Genomic DNA, 16,734 nt, shown 5'->3' with positions numbered 1-16,734 from the left:
GTTTGTCAGTGATTATGCACATTTATGTTGCATGCCGCGTGTGTTGCGCTCTCCGTGCACACCGTGAATATGTAGCCAGTGTTTACATGACGAGTCAGAATCGTAGCTAATGCCTTGATGTCTGATGCCCTGGCAGCGTAAAGCCATGCAGCAGTAAGAGCAGTAACAGACAGTGCAGCGTGAGCTAAAAATAGTTTAGCTGCAACAGGAGCTTTCCTTACAGGCCAGGCTTTAAGTGGCCACCGGCTAATAGTTAATATCCATGACAGTGTCCACTTCAGAGGTCAGCTATGACTGAAATAGTTAAAAGGATCAGAGACGTTTCTGATGCTGTGATGTGATAAGTGTGAGCAGAAAGTGGAGAATCTAGAGGAAAGTGGCTTTACTACGATATTGATCCGATGATTTGTTTTTTTTTTTTTTTTTTTACTGTAATTCAGTGGGTTACAACCTTTTTTGGATCGAGGCCATATTTAAATATCACAAATTTTAGACGACCCCAAAGACTTTACTTTTCCTTCTAGAATTAGCTTTTGATCATGTTTGTTGTACTGTGTTACAAACACAGAGTAGCCAAGATTAATTGTTTTTTTAAAAAAATACATATTTACATTACATAACATTATATTATTCATTATATTAGTAAATTATGATATATGATATTTTATATAATTATATTTCAGATTTAAATATATTTATTTATTGTTCCTTTCATGAAATTGCAAACCAGCAGATTATTACATCAAATAATATTTTCATGATTGGAAAGGAGCAGTAAGACGAATAAAAATCTTATATTTCTGCCCCTTAACTTAATAAATACATAATTAATGACTCCACCAACCTTCCCCCGTCAGTCCACACAATTTTCATTATTCTCTAATAACCTAAAAATGACAAATCCAAATGTACAAATCACACTCTGAATCGACTTTCTAAAGCATATTGGCATATTTTTTTTTGCCCTATACATTTTTTAAAAACTGACAAATATTTGTACAAACCTTCAAGTCAATATAGAATAGAGTTGTTTAAGATTGTGTGTTGAATTTTCAAATTCATTTTAAAAATAAAAAAATCAGGATATATATATATATTTATTTTTATTTTTTTTAAATCAGTTACTAGACATTTCAGGTGACCCCAAGGTTGAAAAACCCTGCTGTAATCCACTTGTCGACTCCATTCCACCAAACACATTGCATTAATAAACTACAGCCTTAAAAACACTAAAACGCTAGTTTCTCCTTGCTATCCTGTTGATTCTCATCAATGCTGGAGTCCCATGTAAATGCATAATAAAAGCAAATGCTGAGAATCAACCTCATGGAGGGAAATCATCAACAGCACTTTAGGCATGGAGCTTTTTCTCCAGCAGCAAAAAAAAAAAAAAAACAAACAAAAAAAAACCCAAACAAATGTGCTGTGGGCTGTTTGTATCCAACTCTCTGAGAGATGTGGTCACTGGCCACTTTTATTGTCTCATAAGTCGATTAGCCTCCTCAGGGGTGCGAGTTAATGGCGTCTGTTCACTGATAAACATCAGGCAGCTGGGGAGTTGTCACCAAGCCTGGGATGCTCTCTAAACTCTAAAGTGACTATTTAAACATTTCGCTTTGCTGAATCAAACTCTAAAATGCATCCAGGCATTACCAACAAGAGGCTCTCAAAACTGCATGATAAATGATGCACGGACATTTCTATAATTCTTTTTCACCACTGCTGACCTGTTTAAAGAGTTCCTATCACTATAGTGTGTTGATGTGTGTTCATAATACCACAAAAAACCTTAAAGCTGATATACGGAGTTTCTGAGAAATCTGTGTTTATGTATGATTCTTTTGAAATTCATAAAATTATCTAACTAGTCTTTTACTGTGGTCTACTGCCGGTGGTCATTCATATACACTAATGTATATAAGTCCCTCCTTCGTCCTATAGACCCCTACACAAATGGAAATGATTGCTGAGTGCGTCCAGCCAATAGGCTTCGACTTCCTGTTTTTGAGACTGTCAATCAAAGTGAATGTGGAACTGTGCACGGAAACAAGGTCGCGCGTCATAACAACAAACAGGTAATTATGATTTTGGCTCTTACCTGACCCATAGACCTATATCAATGTGACCCGATGCGACCTTGTTATGTTCTGCGATGCACGTGCAGAAAAGTAGAGGCGTGGCTTCAGGTAGATTGGCAGAGGCAGTGGGAGGAAGTGGAGCTGTTTAGGGCGGGACATCAAGACGTTTCTCAGAAACTCCGAATATCAGCTTTAAGGTGCAACACCACCTCAGGGCTGCATGAGTCAAGCCAATTTCACTGTTCTGGAAAGTTACGCATATTTACACCTGTTTCACTGCAAATATATTCTTCCTGCATGCTTCCTTTCGCTTTTCATCATCCAGCAATATGTAGTGAAGTGACCTTTGTGAGCTCTAACTGTAAACTGTAGGCCAGTCCATGCACTCTGCTGCTTACACGCCTAAAGGAGTTAGACAGCCTTGTGAATCAAAATGCATATTTATACATACAGTATGTGAGCAGCCTTCGAAGGAACTAAGTCTCTACATATTGGACAAAATTGACTGTTAAAAATGTATTTGATGTGAAGTCAGGAATTCTGTCAGAACCAGCTTTAAAACTGTTACCCCAATATTTTCTATAAATAAAGTCATAGTGTATGCCTCATGCATCAATTAATCAAACATAATTTATTCAGAAAAGAAAGGAAAAATCACCACTTGGAAGTTTGTTAACATGTTAACATCCTAAACATGTTTGTTGACATTTTCGCACATTGCATTGTGGGCTGTTGAGTCGCAACGTGTTTTTACTTAATTTTGATACTGGGGACAAACTAGTATCACTGTCCTCCTCGTCTGGCAAAGAAACACTAGAAAAATCACGGTAAGAATGAAGTATAAACAGTAGCTGCGTTTCCATTACCCTTGGCAATTAGCTAAATCTAAATAGCGCAATAAAATGTATATAAAATACAATGGAAACGCCTGAATTTCGAAAAAACACATATTGCTAAAAGGTTTTTACGCTTTTATGGGGAGGAATTTCAGACGTTTCGATATTGAAATGTGTCGGAAATACTTTTACCGCAAATACACACGTACATGCACATGACGTGAGGAACCTGGTCACATGACCACTTTTCTCAGAGAAAACATGACGGGGTACGTGTAAACAGAAGAGGACACTGGGACATTTCCTAAAGTTATACTTAAAAATGATTACTTGCACATCAGATGGGAAACAACAAAAGAATACCGAGTGTTCTAAGGAGGTTCTGAGTGTCCGTCTTCCTGTGGCGAAGTCTCGCGGGATGAGATGTCGTGGGAGTTACGAGGCACCACCCTAAAACAACCTTCAATGGAAAGACGTTCAAAGCGCAATTACACTTTGCCGACATTTACAAATATCGCTTTTATTTTGCGAAAATCTGTAATGGAAACCGAGCTACTTTCATATGTCCATATACGGTACTCAACATCCCACAATGCAATGCACGAAGATGTCAATCATTTAAATCTTTTTTCTTTCTTTTTGGAGTGAGTGACGTTTGATTCATTGATCTGTGAGACATAAACTATATTTTTATCGAAAACAAAAATAGTCCAATAGTAAAAAAAAAAAACAACAAAGTTGTGTAAATTGAACAAAAGGGTGAATATGTGGTGGTTGTAATGTCTGTTCTTTATGCCTTGAGTTGAGCTATGGTGTGCTCCAGTGTGCCACACCCCTAATGAGGATAAGCAGGTAGAGAAGATAGATGACATACGCTTTCTCAAGGCAGGCTTCCCTCGACATATTCTGCACCAAGAGGTTAGACGCCAGGTGGAAAAGCTCTTCTGCCCATTCCTGGAGTAAATAAAATAAAACACACACACACACACACACGCACACAGGTCAAACAAAGTCAGGTCAGGTTGAAGACCAGGGGGATGCATTCCATCTACTTTATTATTGCTCCCCTTAGGGGGGATGAAACATATCTGTAGACAATTTCAATTCCAAACAGACAAGTACACACACCACGTTGATTTTATTTCCAATACTAGGCTGTGCAACTTTTTAGAAATCAGCAGTTAACCTTTGACACATTAGAATAACCACTTATTTTAACAACAACAACAAGAAAACACTCAAAACGATCCCATGATTGAACATTGGAAAGCTGGAAAAATGTGGATGCAAGTGAAAGTAAAGCAAGTAAAGGACCATTGATGTGTCCTATAACACGGAAAGCTTAAGAATTTTTGTATCAAGACTCCAGAGGTGAAAGTAATGGATTACAAGTACTCATATTACTGTAATTAGTTACTTTTATGGGTACTTTTTTAGTATATTTCTAAATCAGTGATTTTACTTGTACTTAAATACATTTTAAAATAAGTAAAGTAATTTGTTACATTTCTACATCCAACTGCTACTGAGTAAATTATTATTTTTTGTGATTATTTTTTTATTCCCCTTTCATGGTTTCTTCATAAACTTATGAAAACACATAATCCTAACTGAGAAACTGGCATTTTTTTTTTTTTTTAATTTGAATTGAACTCATTGGTGTTATTTCATTAAGAAAAAAATGCACAAACCTCTTATTTTATACAGATGCTTTTGTGGAAAATAAATGAAGTTCCAATTATCCTTTGTAAGTTTATACATAAGATGTTTACAGCATGTAAGGGAACCGTGGAAATATTTATTACCAACAATAACCGTTGGGGGTGAAAGTAACTAGTAACTTTTACTTTGAATACTATTTAATTGAGCTACTCTTTACTTGTACTTATACATGACTTACTTATACGTCAGTACAATTTCAATAAAGTAACAGTACTTCTACTCGAGTAGGATATATCAGTACTCTTTACACCTCTGCAAGACTGTTAATTTTCAAGCATCTTGGTATTTTGTTGGAATTACAAATGAAAATAAAAATGCAATGGACGGTAACTGACACCATCTGGATCAGCTTCTTATCATTTATGTGAATGTGTTAAGACTAATTCTAACTGAGCTAATAAAAGTCACACCACAGATTGAAGATCTTTGCTGAAATTGCTCCGACATACGATAAGATTAAAAATGCGTCATCACTGACTGCAGGTGGACATCTGACGAGGAGAAACTACAATGTGACGCGACCATAATCTGATAAATTGGAACATATGTAATGCTTTTTTCTCTTTGAAATTTTTATATAGAACCCAGTAGGGGTGTGTATCGTATCCCGATACCTAGGTCACGATAAGATACGATACGATATATCCTGATATGAAAGTATAATTTATTTATTTATATATTTTTTTTTAATATATGACTTAAGAAACAACTAATCTGTAAATGTGTTCACCTTCATGAGAACATTATGTATGAAATATATTTTATTGGCATATTTTACCCTCAAAACATTAGCTTTAACATGCCATGTGCCAACAACTTAAAATAAAAAAAATAACATACAATCTGCCTGTGGCTTTGAAACCAACTTTGACTTTAGTGCAACTTAACTGAGGTTTATGCCTAGAACAACAAATAAATGCAGAAAGTTAGTATTTTCTTTTTAGATTTTATTGAAAAAACACAAGCTGGTCAACATGCCCGGGTTTCAGCACTTCTTTGTGCAGTTACAATGTTTCCTGCAGTGAAAAATACTTTCCTGGTTAAATAAATTTTGTAATTTTTAAATTACAAAAAAAAAAAAAAAATCGACCTGAGAATCACGCAACGTAATATCGCCGAACCTATTTTTTCAACACCCCTAGACCCTAGCTAGGTACTTAAAGTGGGGGATGCAAATTATCTTAGGGGGGTACGAGAAAAAAAACCAAACAAACAAAACACTGTGATTACATTGTAAAGTAGACGATAAATAGACCAAATATGACAAGAGCTACGTTGCTTTGCGTTAGCCAAAAGTGCTTGATGCCCTTTGCTGCCACATACTTGTGTGAAATGATGAATATGTTGTATTAATGGTATCGTATATGTTCAATCAACAAATGTTTGGTAGGTTTCTTTTTCCAGAATAAAATAAATGGTTTCCCACTGAAAATGCCAGTAATTAATGAAAAAAATTATTATTATTGGTTTTTTCTTTTATTATGTATTATTCCTCAACAGGATAGGTAAAATTCTGAGACAAATTTCACTGTAGGGATACATTGTATATGACATTACATTATTATGTTTTTTGTGTGTGTAGGAGTATGTCTGAATGGGTAAGGGACTGTGAAAAGTTTGGGAACCACTGTTTTTTTTTTTTTACCTTTGCAGTCTCCTCCTGGAAGGCCATGAAGTTTAAATAGGTTATGTTGACCATATCGGTGCCGCTCACCACCGTCAACATCCTGTTTTCCATTTTCCCCACCAGCGTGCTGACATCCAATAGTTCACGCAGCTTCGCTTCCTTAACCAAGAAACAGACACATTCCCATCGTCACATTTAACAGAACAAGTGGAAAAGTGGAGCACATGAACAAAAACCAGCAGCTCAAACAAAAACATCCCGGGAGAGACAAATGACACAAAGCAGTCCATGGAAAAAGAAACAAGCAATGCTTTGTCTGAGGCGGGGGCTGCTTTGTGTCGCTGTACTTCGGTTTGATGTCGTTTCACATCAAAAACCCTGACCTGAAGGAAGACCTGGTAGCATTATGGAGCAGGTGCGATGTCTGAAAGCTTATTTGCTTGATTAATGACAGGTCAGCTGTATGACACAAAGAGTGCAGAGAGCGAGGTAGGAGGTTGTACACGCAGTGAATCTCTGCAGGAGAGAAACCACATTTCAGGACGGGAAGCTATGGCTAACAAGCTGGGTGAGGCAGTGCTGTGATAGGAGGCATTTGTCGCACAACACAGATGAGTTTATAGTTTTAACATCACATCATGTTAGTCTGGACTGTATTTATCATCCTGAAGGCTCATGGTTTCCAGAATTTGCTTTAAAGGTCACTTTAAGGTTAGATAACATCCTCTGCTCTACCAGTCTCCTCCCTTTAACTGTAAAAAACGGCACCAGTAAGAGAACGGGACACAAAAATGAGTATGTTCACTTAGAGCAAACAAAGACATTGGTTTTATTTAGAAAGGAGAACAAATTGTGACATCTTTCTGTTAGTATTTATCATTATGCTGTAGGAGCTCTGCCCCCAACGAAACAAAACAAAGGGCGCTGGCATAAGACCAGCGTACAGAGAAGAATAAAACTGTCCAATTTTGTTCATGGGCATCATTATCATAAAAAAAATAAAAAGAACCAAATAACACTAAGGCTTTTCTTTGGAGCAATCCTAACAACACTACACCGCTTTCAAAGGGGCAGGAGGGGAATAACAATGATCCTTTTCTATTATTTGCTGCTCACGAAGCAAGTAGCATACAAAAATGGTCGCTCTGGCTTAATTAACCCAACAAAAACCCCTGTGAAGGATTTTGCAGTGAAAGCAAATGAGCTTCCACTAATTCATCCAATCACACAAAAAACGCATTGTGTCCGGTGTCACGCTGATTAATGCCCTCTACATGTCCTGCACAAGCACCACCCCAGCCCTCCCTCAGCCCACATTCGATTGAATTGTGCATTTAGAGGCGCTCGTTACGATCAGGGAAAACTTTTCAGCAGAAAAAGGCTTTTTGGGAATGAAATGTATCCCTTTGAAAACTTGATTTCTAAACGATATCAAGTAAATACCAATACCTTGGAGGAAAAAGACAAACAGCTCATGTACAAAAAGGGAAGCATCCTTAAGATTTCATTCAACCGAGTGAACATATACTGCGTCATCTATCACATATTTTAAATGCCAACGACTTCATCTACAGGGACACCAAGCTGCGTTTCATTACTCTAAACTGGACCAAACCAAAAGCCTTATTTGAGGAAACAGCTGGCAGACTGCCAGACAATACAGGCTTCTGAGAAAAGACGAGATGACAGTAAGAGGCCTTCTGTACTTCATTTATTACACGGACTGACGGTCAATACACTTTGGTACTGTTTAGATGCTGCTGCTAGTCATTAGCCAAAACGTGCAGCCAGACCACTTGCTTGCTGTCGACATCGCGCCGATCCAGGGGGAAGCTGCAGGCACTCACAGCACTTCAGCTGGAGAGACATGAACAGTTACAGACATGGAAGAAATTCATTCAAAATGTATTAAAAATCCAGAGAAACCTCCACAAACTGAATAATATCCTCTTGCCAGATATTGGCAATTATCTGGATCAGTGATCCCGATCACCATACCATGATCATTTACACTTTAAAGGCCTGGAAGACATTTCTATCCCCATCAACGACAATACAGTAGGTCCAAATGAATGGGCACCCTGCTTTTTTTGATAATTTGCAATGAAATGTGTGTGTTAAAATGAAACTAAGTGGGGTGACTGAAGTACCAACCCGACATAACTGAGTAAAATTTTATAAATAGAATAGAATAGAAACCTTTTGATTGTCATTGCAAAAAGTGCAACAGAATTGCACATGTCCCTCCCAACAACATACAAGTACACTTCAAAGATTCAAGCCAAACAGACACAGTTATCATAAACACAGCATACGCTACAGTAAAAGTCTGTCGGAATTAAAAGTTCATCAGTATAAAAGTTCATCCGAATAAAAGTACATAGTATAAAATATTGGAAAAGAGAGAGTATTTCATTTTCCATAGATCATTTATTCACAAAATGACATACGAATTTTTGAAATTTCGCCAATTATGAGGGATGGGGTTGTTTTAAGACTTTTTGAACTGATCCAGAACCAGTGGATTGATCCAGATCCTCTCCAAAATTCAATGGAATCTTCCATGACGTTAACTCTATCTTTGGTGGAAAATTTGTCCAAAACGGAAAAAAAAATGTACTAAAACGTATTAAATGACCATTCTTTAAAACGTTGCCTTTGATAAAATTGATAGAAGGAAGTAGATGATAAAAATACAAGTTCCCAGGTGAGTGAAATAAAACCTGAGCAGGTGCGCTGTAGGACAATGGAGGTTCATGTTACCACAGTGGAAGAAGATTTTAATAACCAAAAAAAAAAAAAAAAAAAAAAGACTTCCAGAGAAGGTGTTAGCAATAGAACGCCTTCATGTATTTATAGTAAAACAGTCATGAACCCCTGAATGTTTTTGGAGTGTGCAAGACAAGTAGTGTCGTGTATTTGATTAAGATTCAAGCGAGTTTGTGTTGAGTCAAGTGTGCAAGCAGCTGCAGCCTGTCGCCACGACTGCTCTCCTTAGACATTAACATTCAGGTGGAGCTGCAGTCTGAGGAAATGCTAAGTTTCTCTTCTTGCTTTGGTTTTGATACCAGGCTTCTCCAGTCTTCACCCACTCACTCCAACTGTGGGAATTCAGATTAGTAAGACGGAGGACATCACACCTCAGGTCATTAAACCTTCTGTACCACATCCGTCTAAACTCACCTGTAGGCAAACACAAGCTGCTCTGGACCTAATATCACAATGATCGCATGAATACACACTCAGGATACAGTGATACAGGTCTAAATATATGCATATGGACAATTAGTTTAATGGGATCTTAAAAAAAATTTAATCTGTGAACAAAATTAACTTTGTGTACCTTTTTTTTCATGCACAAAACAGTTGAAATTAATATTTCTATATTCAAAACTAGAGCTGCAAATACAGTATTTGTGACTGTAATTGATTTAGTCAGGAGTAATAAGAAGCAAACATGCAAAGAGTGTTATTATCTACAATAACATCATCTTTGTATACAAGAATCGAGAAAAAGTCAACCTAATAGTCAATTATTAAGTGTAGTATGAATGAAGCTAACATTCCCTGGTTGAGTTGCCCTAACATTTAGGGATTTCATTATAACCATTTTTTGACTGTTATAACTAAAGCCTTTTTTCCTAGTTAGAAGGCAAAATTATGAAACTAAACATTTCAAATTTTATTAAAAAATATGCTAAACAGACCTACAGTTAGATGAACCTAACTAGAGGTGTCCCGATCCGATATTGATATCAGATATTGGTCCGATATCAGCCAGAAAATGAATATCAGATTTTATTGTGACTATTGTTCTTTGCTTGAGAAACATCACTTGATCAAGCCTTTTCTAACAATCCACACTACAAAATAAGTAATACAAGTATGTATGACTCATGCTGATATCGTATCGGATCAATATCGGTATCGGTCAATACGCAAGGCTGCAATATCGGGATCATATCCGAAGTGAAAAAGTTAACATTAACATTAATTATTTACATAAAATGTGTATTCCTTTATTTGAAATCATTTCACTACATGTATTAGCGTACATGTATTTAACATCTTAGAGGAATGATTACTCCTCATAACATTTGAAGATAATGTTTGATACTTGGTGCGGGTGTTGATAAATATTCTTAGAAGCACAGATCTTTAACCTTAGCTGTCTATGAACAAAACAAAATCAAATAAAACATATCTAGACCTGATGAAGGGATAGAAGAGGTGGCATTTTATGTTTTTACTAGGGGTGTCAAACACGTATTTTTTTTTTAATCGCGATTAATTGCACGACTTCCATAATTAACTCATGATTAATCGCTAATTAATCGCATATTTTGTATCTGTTCTGATTGTACATTAAAATTAAATTTTTCAACTTTATGATACTCTTATAAACATAGGAGTGGACCAATATGCTTACATTATGCAAAAATATTTATTATTGCAACATTTAAAACTCAGCCCAACAGGACTCATCAAATGGGCACATTAACATGAATTGAAAATCGACATTCAACATTTGGAAAGAATTATTAAAAATCCAGTTTTCAAAGAGCTTAAAATAAATAACTGATCCTTCTGCATCACAGCAGAGACATTTTCAATTTGTCATCTAAACGTACCACCTCATAGCAAATAGCACACAATATGATTGCGCCTAACCATCTCACATGGGTAGAAATAAAACATAACACAAAACACAAAATCATCCCTTACTACAAAGTAGGCTCAACATATGGTGTTATAAAAATATTTAAACACAGAAATTGTGCCATTAACAGTTATCATATTGTATTCAGCAAAGTCTGTGTAATCCTGCCTTATCCTTTCCCATCCTATTCTTGACAAAATGAACAAAACCAAAGATCTATTATATATGTGGGTTGTCCACATTACTTTGGTTTCTTAGCACTGTACCAGTTGCTCAAACACACAAGCATGTTTACATTTTCAGACGACAGGGCAGTTCTCTTCTTCTGAACAACAAGCCCAGACAGTGGAAATAATCTCTTGCATGGTACAGATGTAGCAGGTGTTGCCAAGTACTTGTGTGCACTTTGAAGATGAGCTTTCCATCCAAAAGCCCTTTTTTTCCATGTCCATAGCACCGCACTGCTCTACCTTTATCCACAAACACGTTGCAAACTGAATTAGCAACCACGCACGGGGCCGCCCGGATCTTCTTCTTCTTCTTCTTCTCAATCAATCTCCTGCAAGTTGCCGTTAATCGCACATTAAAAAAAATAGTGGCGTTAAAGGGAATTTGCGTTAACGTGTTGATAACGCACCAATTTTGACAGCCTTAGTTTTTACAACCGCTTTTCTAAAGATGCATGCCGAAAAGGAAAATGTAATCCATGAGCGGACAAAGACAGCTGCAATGAAAAAGTGCCCAAGTGAATAATTCTCGTCTAATGATTCTAATGAATGTTTCGACTTTTGCCAGAGCTCCACTTTCTAGGATATTCTGTCTGTGAGGAAGAAATTAAGCAGACAGTTTGAAGATGGACTTTATTTGAACCTGCCGCGCTGTGCAGCTCGTGGCAGTTCACAATACTTTTCATAGTGTCTACTCTTCTTTAATGACAGAAGAACACTGAATAATCCAATCTTTAATACTTGACTTAACATGTTCTCCATTGATCTAATATTTAACAGTGAATATGTGTTATAAAATGAGGTTAACCTGATGCTTAACTTACTCAATGCTAACTTTCCTTGAATACTGAGTTTGGATGGGGGGGGATAGCAGTAGATTTTTAAAAGCCTTTGTTTACTGGCTCATCAGTGATGAGGCTTGTGTGAAATACAAAGAACTCTTAGGAAAACCTGGAGAGTATTTCTTGTAGGTTTTCTATAAAAGGACAATTAGGAGGAAGTTATACGTCTTTGCTTTGAAATATATTATTTAGGTTCCTTCTCTATACTGCCCGTTGTTATCTCTGAAGTCCCGTTGCATGTTTGCTGCATGTCACTATGACTGAAACCCACATTTTGTTGATACTAGGCTAGGGCGGTATCCAAATTTTGATACCGTCAAACCTCCGCCCTATTTCACCGTGGTATACTGTATTACCGTGACTAACTAAAAATTATGACGTAAGGCTCAGGGTGCGTTCACACTGAACGCGACTGCAGTCACTTCAATCGCCCGTGATGAGTCGCTTGAAAATAATGGTGCTTTTTGGTCACTCCATCACTTCATTGTTCCAGTGACATCATGACCAAGGAACAGTGTGTGTGTGTGTGTGTGTCTCAGGCCAGCACTTATCATTAACAGCGCCGCTTTTACAGTTGAAATGATCAACTAACGGAGTTACTAAAGGATGAGTTCACCCAGAATGTAGGTTTATTCAAAGAGTTAACCGCTTTAATTTTGCTCCGGTAACATGAGGAAGCCTCCTGCTGCAGCCGTCTCACTGTAGCGGGAGGGAGGAGCTCCAGTGACAGTGAAGGACTGGGGATTTGTCGCTTAAAGTTGCTTGAAAAGTTCACATTTTTCAACTTTGAGCAACGAGGTCGCACTTGCCCGAGTCGCTCAAATCACGCAAGTCACGTCGCTTGAGGGGAGATAACTTGAGTTTGCGTCATTTACATTGATTTGAATCTCTCTCTCGCATCCGCGCTTTCACGTAACGACAACCCATTCAACACATAAGTGCTTCTGGACATAGAATCATGTTTAGGCATTAAATAAATTATATTTAATTATTAATCCTTACCTCCTATATAAGTGCATTGCAATTTTAAATGACGGTATTGTAACTGATACCATTGCTATTTTTATGACGGTATTACTTATTACCGCCCAAGCCTTGTTGATACCACATAAAGGGTCAGAAATCACAGTTACAGGTGTTGGCCTGAGGTGTGACTGATAACTGGCCCAAACATCTTGCACCAACCAAAGTATACGGGGTACGCCCAGCCCAAGAAGATAAAATGTTGACTCCCAAATATCTGGACACTCTTGCTTCTGGTACTGACTTGTATGTGAGCTGTTTGCAAGAGAACTAGGCCTGCTAAACTTTACTTGTGACTGACTTTGAATAAACAACAACAGTATTACTCTTGTCATCTTTCCTTAAAGCTGTTCAATTAAAGGATTCGGAAGAAAGTAGAGAGACAAACCTGATCGGCATCAAAGTCGTTCCTTCATTACACAATTCTCTCTTTGTTTTAGTGCAAATAACATAATATATCTGAATTATGTTCACTTCTCAATAAAACAAATCACCAACAAAATTCAAAAATATTGTTTTGTTTATAATTTTTTTTTAAAAGACAATATGCATTCCAAGATCCTCAGGTCAATTGTTTGACTAATACAATCTAGTTCATACTATGCAGTTCTGAGACAGGGCTTTTTTTCACCCCAATATATGCAAAAACTCACATTATAGTTATTATATATTTGCATGCGGTGTAGCTTTTATCCCAGCTGACCTCATTCTTCCACAGACTCATCATGAATATAAACCAAAACAATCAGCTAAGGTCAAACAAATAAAGTCCAACATCTCCATCAGTATTCAAAGGGAAGCATAGACACATACGGAAAATAATAAACATGGGTTGTGAGTTACAAGCAGAACATCTTCCATCCTGCTGCAGGGTTGCTGAATAACAAAGCACATATAAGCTTGTGGTGTGTTGGGAAAAGCCATTAGGCTTATAGAAATTAATATGAATCTAACAAGGTTGGCATGCTTACACTTACACACAAACACATTTGTATGTATACACATGGAACAGAAGGTCTTCATGTATAGGCAGATGACATGATAATGTCATGCCTAAATGCATTGGCCATCATGTTAATATTATCGTCTGTGACTGAACAATAATTGTGTTCAACATTTCACTTGCAGCAGAGCTAACAACTGCAGTCAAATATGTAAAAAGAGTCTCACTGCATGTGCAGAGCATGATTTAACCATTGGCCATATCATAACTATACAGAACGCATCGAAATGTCTTTCACAAAATGCATTTTTTTCTTCTTCTGTAGTGATAACACATGTGCATGCGTACAATGAGAATAACAATTATTCTTTTCAATCAGCTGCATTGTAAGGTGCTTCACACCGATATAACAGAGAGCTGCAGCGTGAACGTTTTTTGCTCCAAAGTATTATTAATGTGAGTAGATAAGATTCAGCTTTAAAGTATGAGTCAGAGGAGCACAGCTTTAAAAAGAGCACACTTTTATATTCCAGCTCTCTAGTTTCACATTTAAAACCAAACTGCTTCAGTAACTTAAAGGCTACCTATAGTGGAAATGTATATAATATATAATGTGCTTAAAGGTGCAGTCTGCAACTCTTCTAAAAGTGACTTTTTGCCATATTTGTTAAAGCTGTCACTATGTAAGGACAGCTTTACATGAAACTAGTAGTTTGTGTGAAAACAACAGACACATTGAGTCCCCCCTGCTGCTCCTGCAGCCTTTGGCAGATTGCCAGAATGCACCGCGACCGAGCAAAAAGAACCAATCAGAGCCAGGATTGTGTTTGATGGACTGTGACAGCTGTTGCTCACAGTCCCCGCCCCTTTCCTGGGGCTGGAGCGCCATCTTTTTTACAGTGTATGGTCTGGAGGAGTAGAAGATGGAATTGGTGACTTTTCTGCTTGAAAGGTAATTACTGCTGCTTGATTTACATCATGTTTGATTTGTAATTGTTACACTAGAACTCTGTAGTGCATGTGCTGTTCGTGTGGGCTGCTGTAAGTGACACTGTGTTGTTGCTGCTGCTGCTGAGCTGTGTGCACATAGAAAGAGAGAGAAGTGTTGCAGTGATATGCTTTTAACAGAGCATGTTATATTACTGTGATGTGGCTGTCGGGCTAACGTTAGCTTGTTAGCTCGTCTGAGGGAGGGACTTTGGAAGTTTGGAGGCTGGGCAAGAGAGCAGCGGTTTGGGAGGGGAAGAGAGGGATCTGAGAGTTGCGGACTGCACCTTTAATGCATTATCAATAAACATATTTATTCAGGTTAACACATTTAAAGTACGTTTGCGCACGATTTTATACTTTCAAATATAATCCATGGGGAGCAGCCATGTTTGGCTGGATGTGACGCAAAGACGTTGATTCCGATTTAGGATTTACAAGGGCTGCTACATAATTTCTCTGATTTCATTCTTAATTTACCCTTTTGTAGTGCTTTTCTCTATATTTTTTATTACTTCGGACAGCCGGCTGCACTGTTATCCAATTAAACCACTATTATTTTATATGATCTTTTGATAGTTTGCAAATAAAATTCCCAACAGGGTATAATTCAGACATAAAAGCCACACAAACATCTTGATTGTAAACACGATCAAAGAATTTCTACTTGACCATTTCCTATTTTCGCATGGGATGCAGGGCGTGAACTCAATTCTACCCTGGTGCATCTTCTGCATCCTGCTCTCATTCCCTCATCACTATGGCTCTCTGTGGGCATCTTCCAAACACTCACCCACTTGGTCATCACTTATTCCAGCCCTTGTGTGTCCGGTGGAGGCAGAGCTGCTGCAGTTTCACAGGGAGAAGAATTACCCACAAAGCCACGAGTAAAAGGTCAGCGCTTCAGCTGTCTGATGTCAGGCAATGCATCACTGACCAGAGTGTCAAACGGACCACACACACATTTATCGTGTGTGTCCACTCATGCCTTATGCTATCCTAAGTCCACAAAATATTTTGGGTGTTTGTTCCAGAATGAGGCATTCGACTCTGTTAATAGTTCTGGGACGGACATTGCTTCAGTCCATCAGTGAAGCAATGAAATCTGTCTGAAAAAATAAGGTCTAAGAAATACAAAAATAGTACAAATGATTATCCCCTAGTCTGAGGTAAAAGGCTCCACATGGACTCATGTTATGGGATGTGTTGATATAAATCTGTAAGATGAGGTTGATGTTTCCTCTGGACTTCACAAATGCTCATTCCAGCTCTTCAATAGGGGCATTTCATTAACCCCAAAGCAGTGAGACATGAAGGAAATAATGAAGGGCTAAGCAGGTGTGAGACTGGGAACATATATCGCGACATTTCCAAAAATACCAACACATCTGCAGTAAGATGTAGTGGCAGGCTATTATTTCATATTATGGGAAAGTGTCCAGCATTTACACCCAATACTCATCCTGTCATGACACACAGTGGAAGCAAACATCATTGACGTATATGATAAATCACAAACAAACAAATGAGGTACTTCAAGTCCTTAATTCAATATTTTTTGTTCTATTTAAAATGTGTTTAATAAACTGATAAAATGTATAATCTTCTCTGCATTTTGCTCATTGTTTTACAATGACAGTAACGCTTCGGTATTTTTGCACATGAAATGAAAAACATTTTATAAACATATATAGTTTTCCTAATCTTACAGTAAAACTAAGCGGCTGATATAGTGACAAAAATGTGAAGACACTGAAAACTACAAACATAACCTTGCAGGAGCAGATTC

General features: G+C 37.5%; 1 protein-coding gene across 2 annotated transcripts in view; it reads right to left on the bottom strand.

Annotated features, from left to right (window-relative positions):
- plcb1l (phospholipase C beta 1-like) overlaps nt 1-16,734 on the bottom strand; it is a 152,983-nt gene that overhangs the window by 67,742 nt on the left and 68,507 nt on the right. For both annotated transcript variants that reach the window (XM_028439660.1, XM_028439661.1), the window contains exons 4-5: nt 6,282-6,422; nt 3,789-3,868 (exon numbers count right to left, since the gene is read on the bottom strand). In XM_028439660.1, the coding sequence (XP_028295461.1) occupies nt 3,789-3,868; nt 6,282-6,422 (221 nt within the window). The remainder of the gene's footprint in view (nt 1-3,788; nt 3,869-6,281; nt 6,423-16,734) is intronic.

The sequence above is a fragment of the Gouania willdenowi genome, chromosome 24, assembly GCF_900634775.1.
Source record: "Gouania willdenowi chromosome 24, fGouWil2.1, whole genome shotgun sequence".
Classification (NCBI taxonomy): Eukaryota; Metazoa; Chordata; class Actinopteri; order Blenniiformes; family Gobiesocidae; genus Gouania; species Gouania willdenowi.
This window is presented reverse-complemented; position numbering and strand designations above follow the sequence as displayed.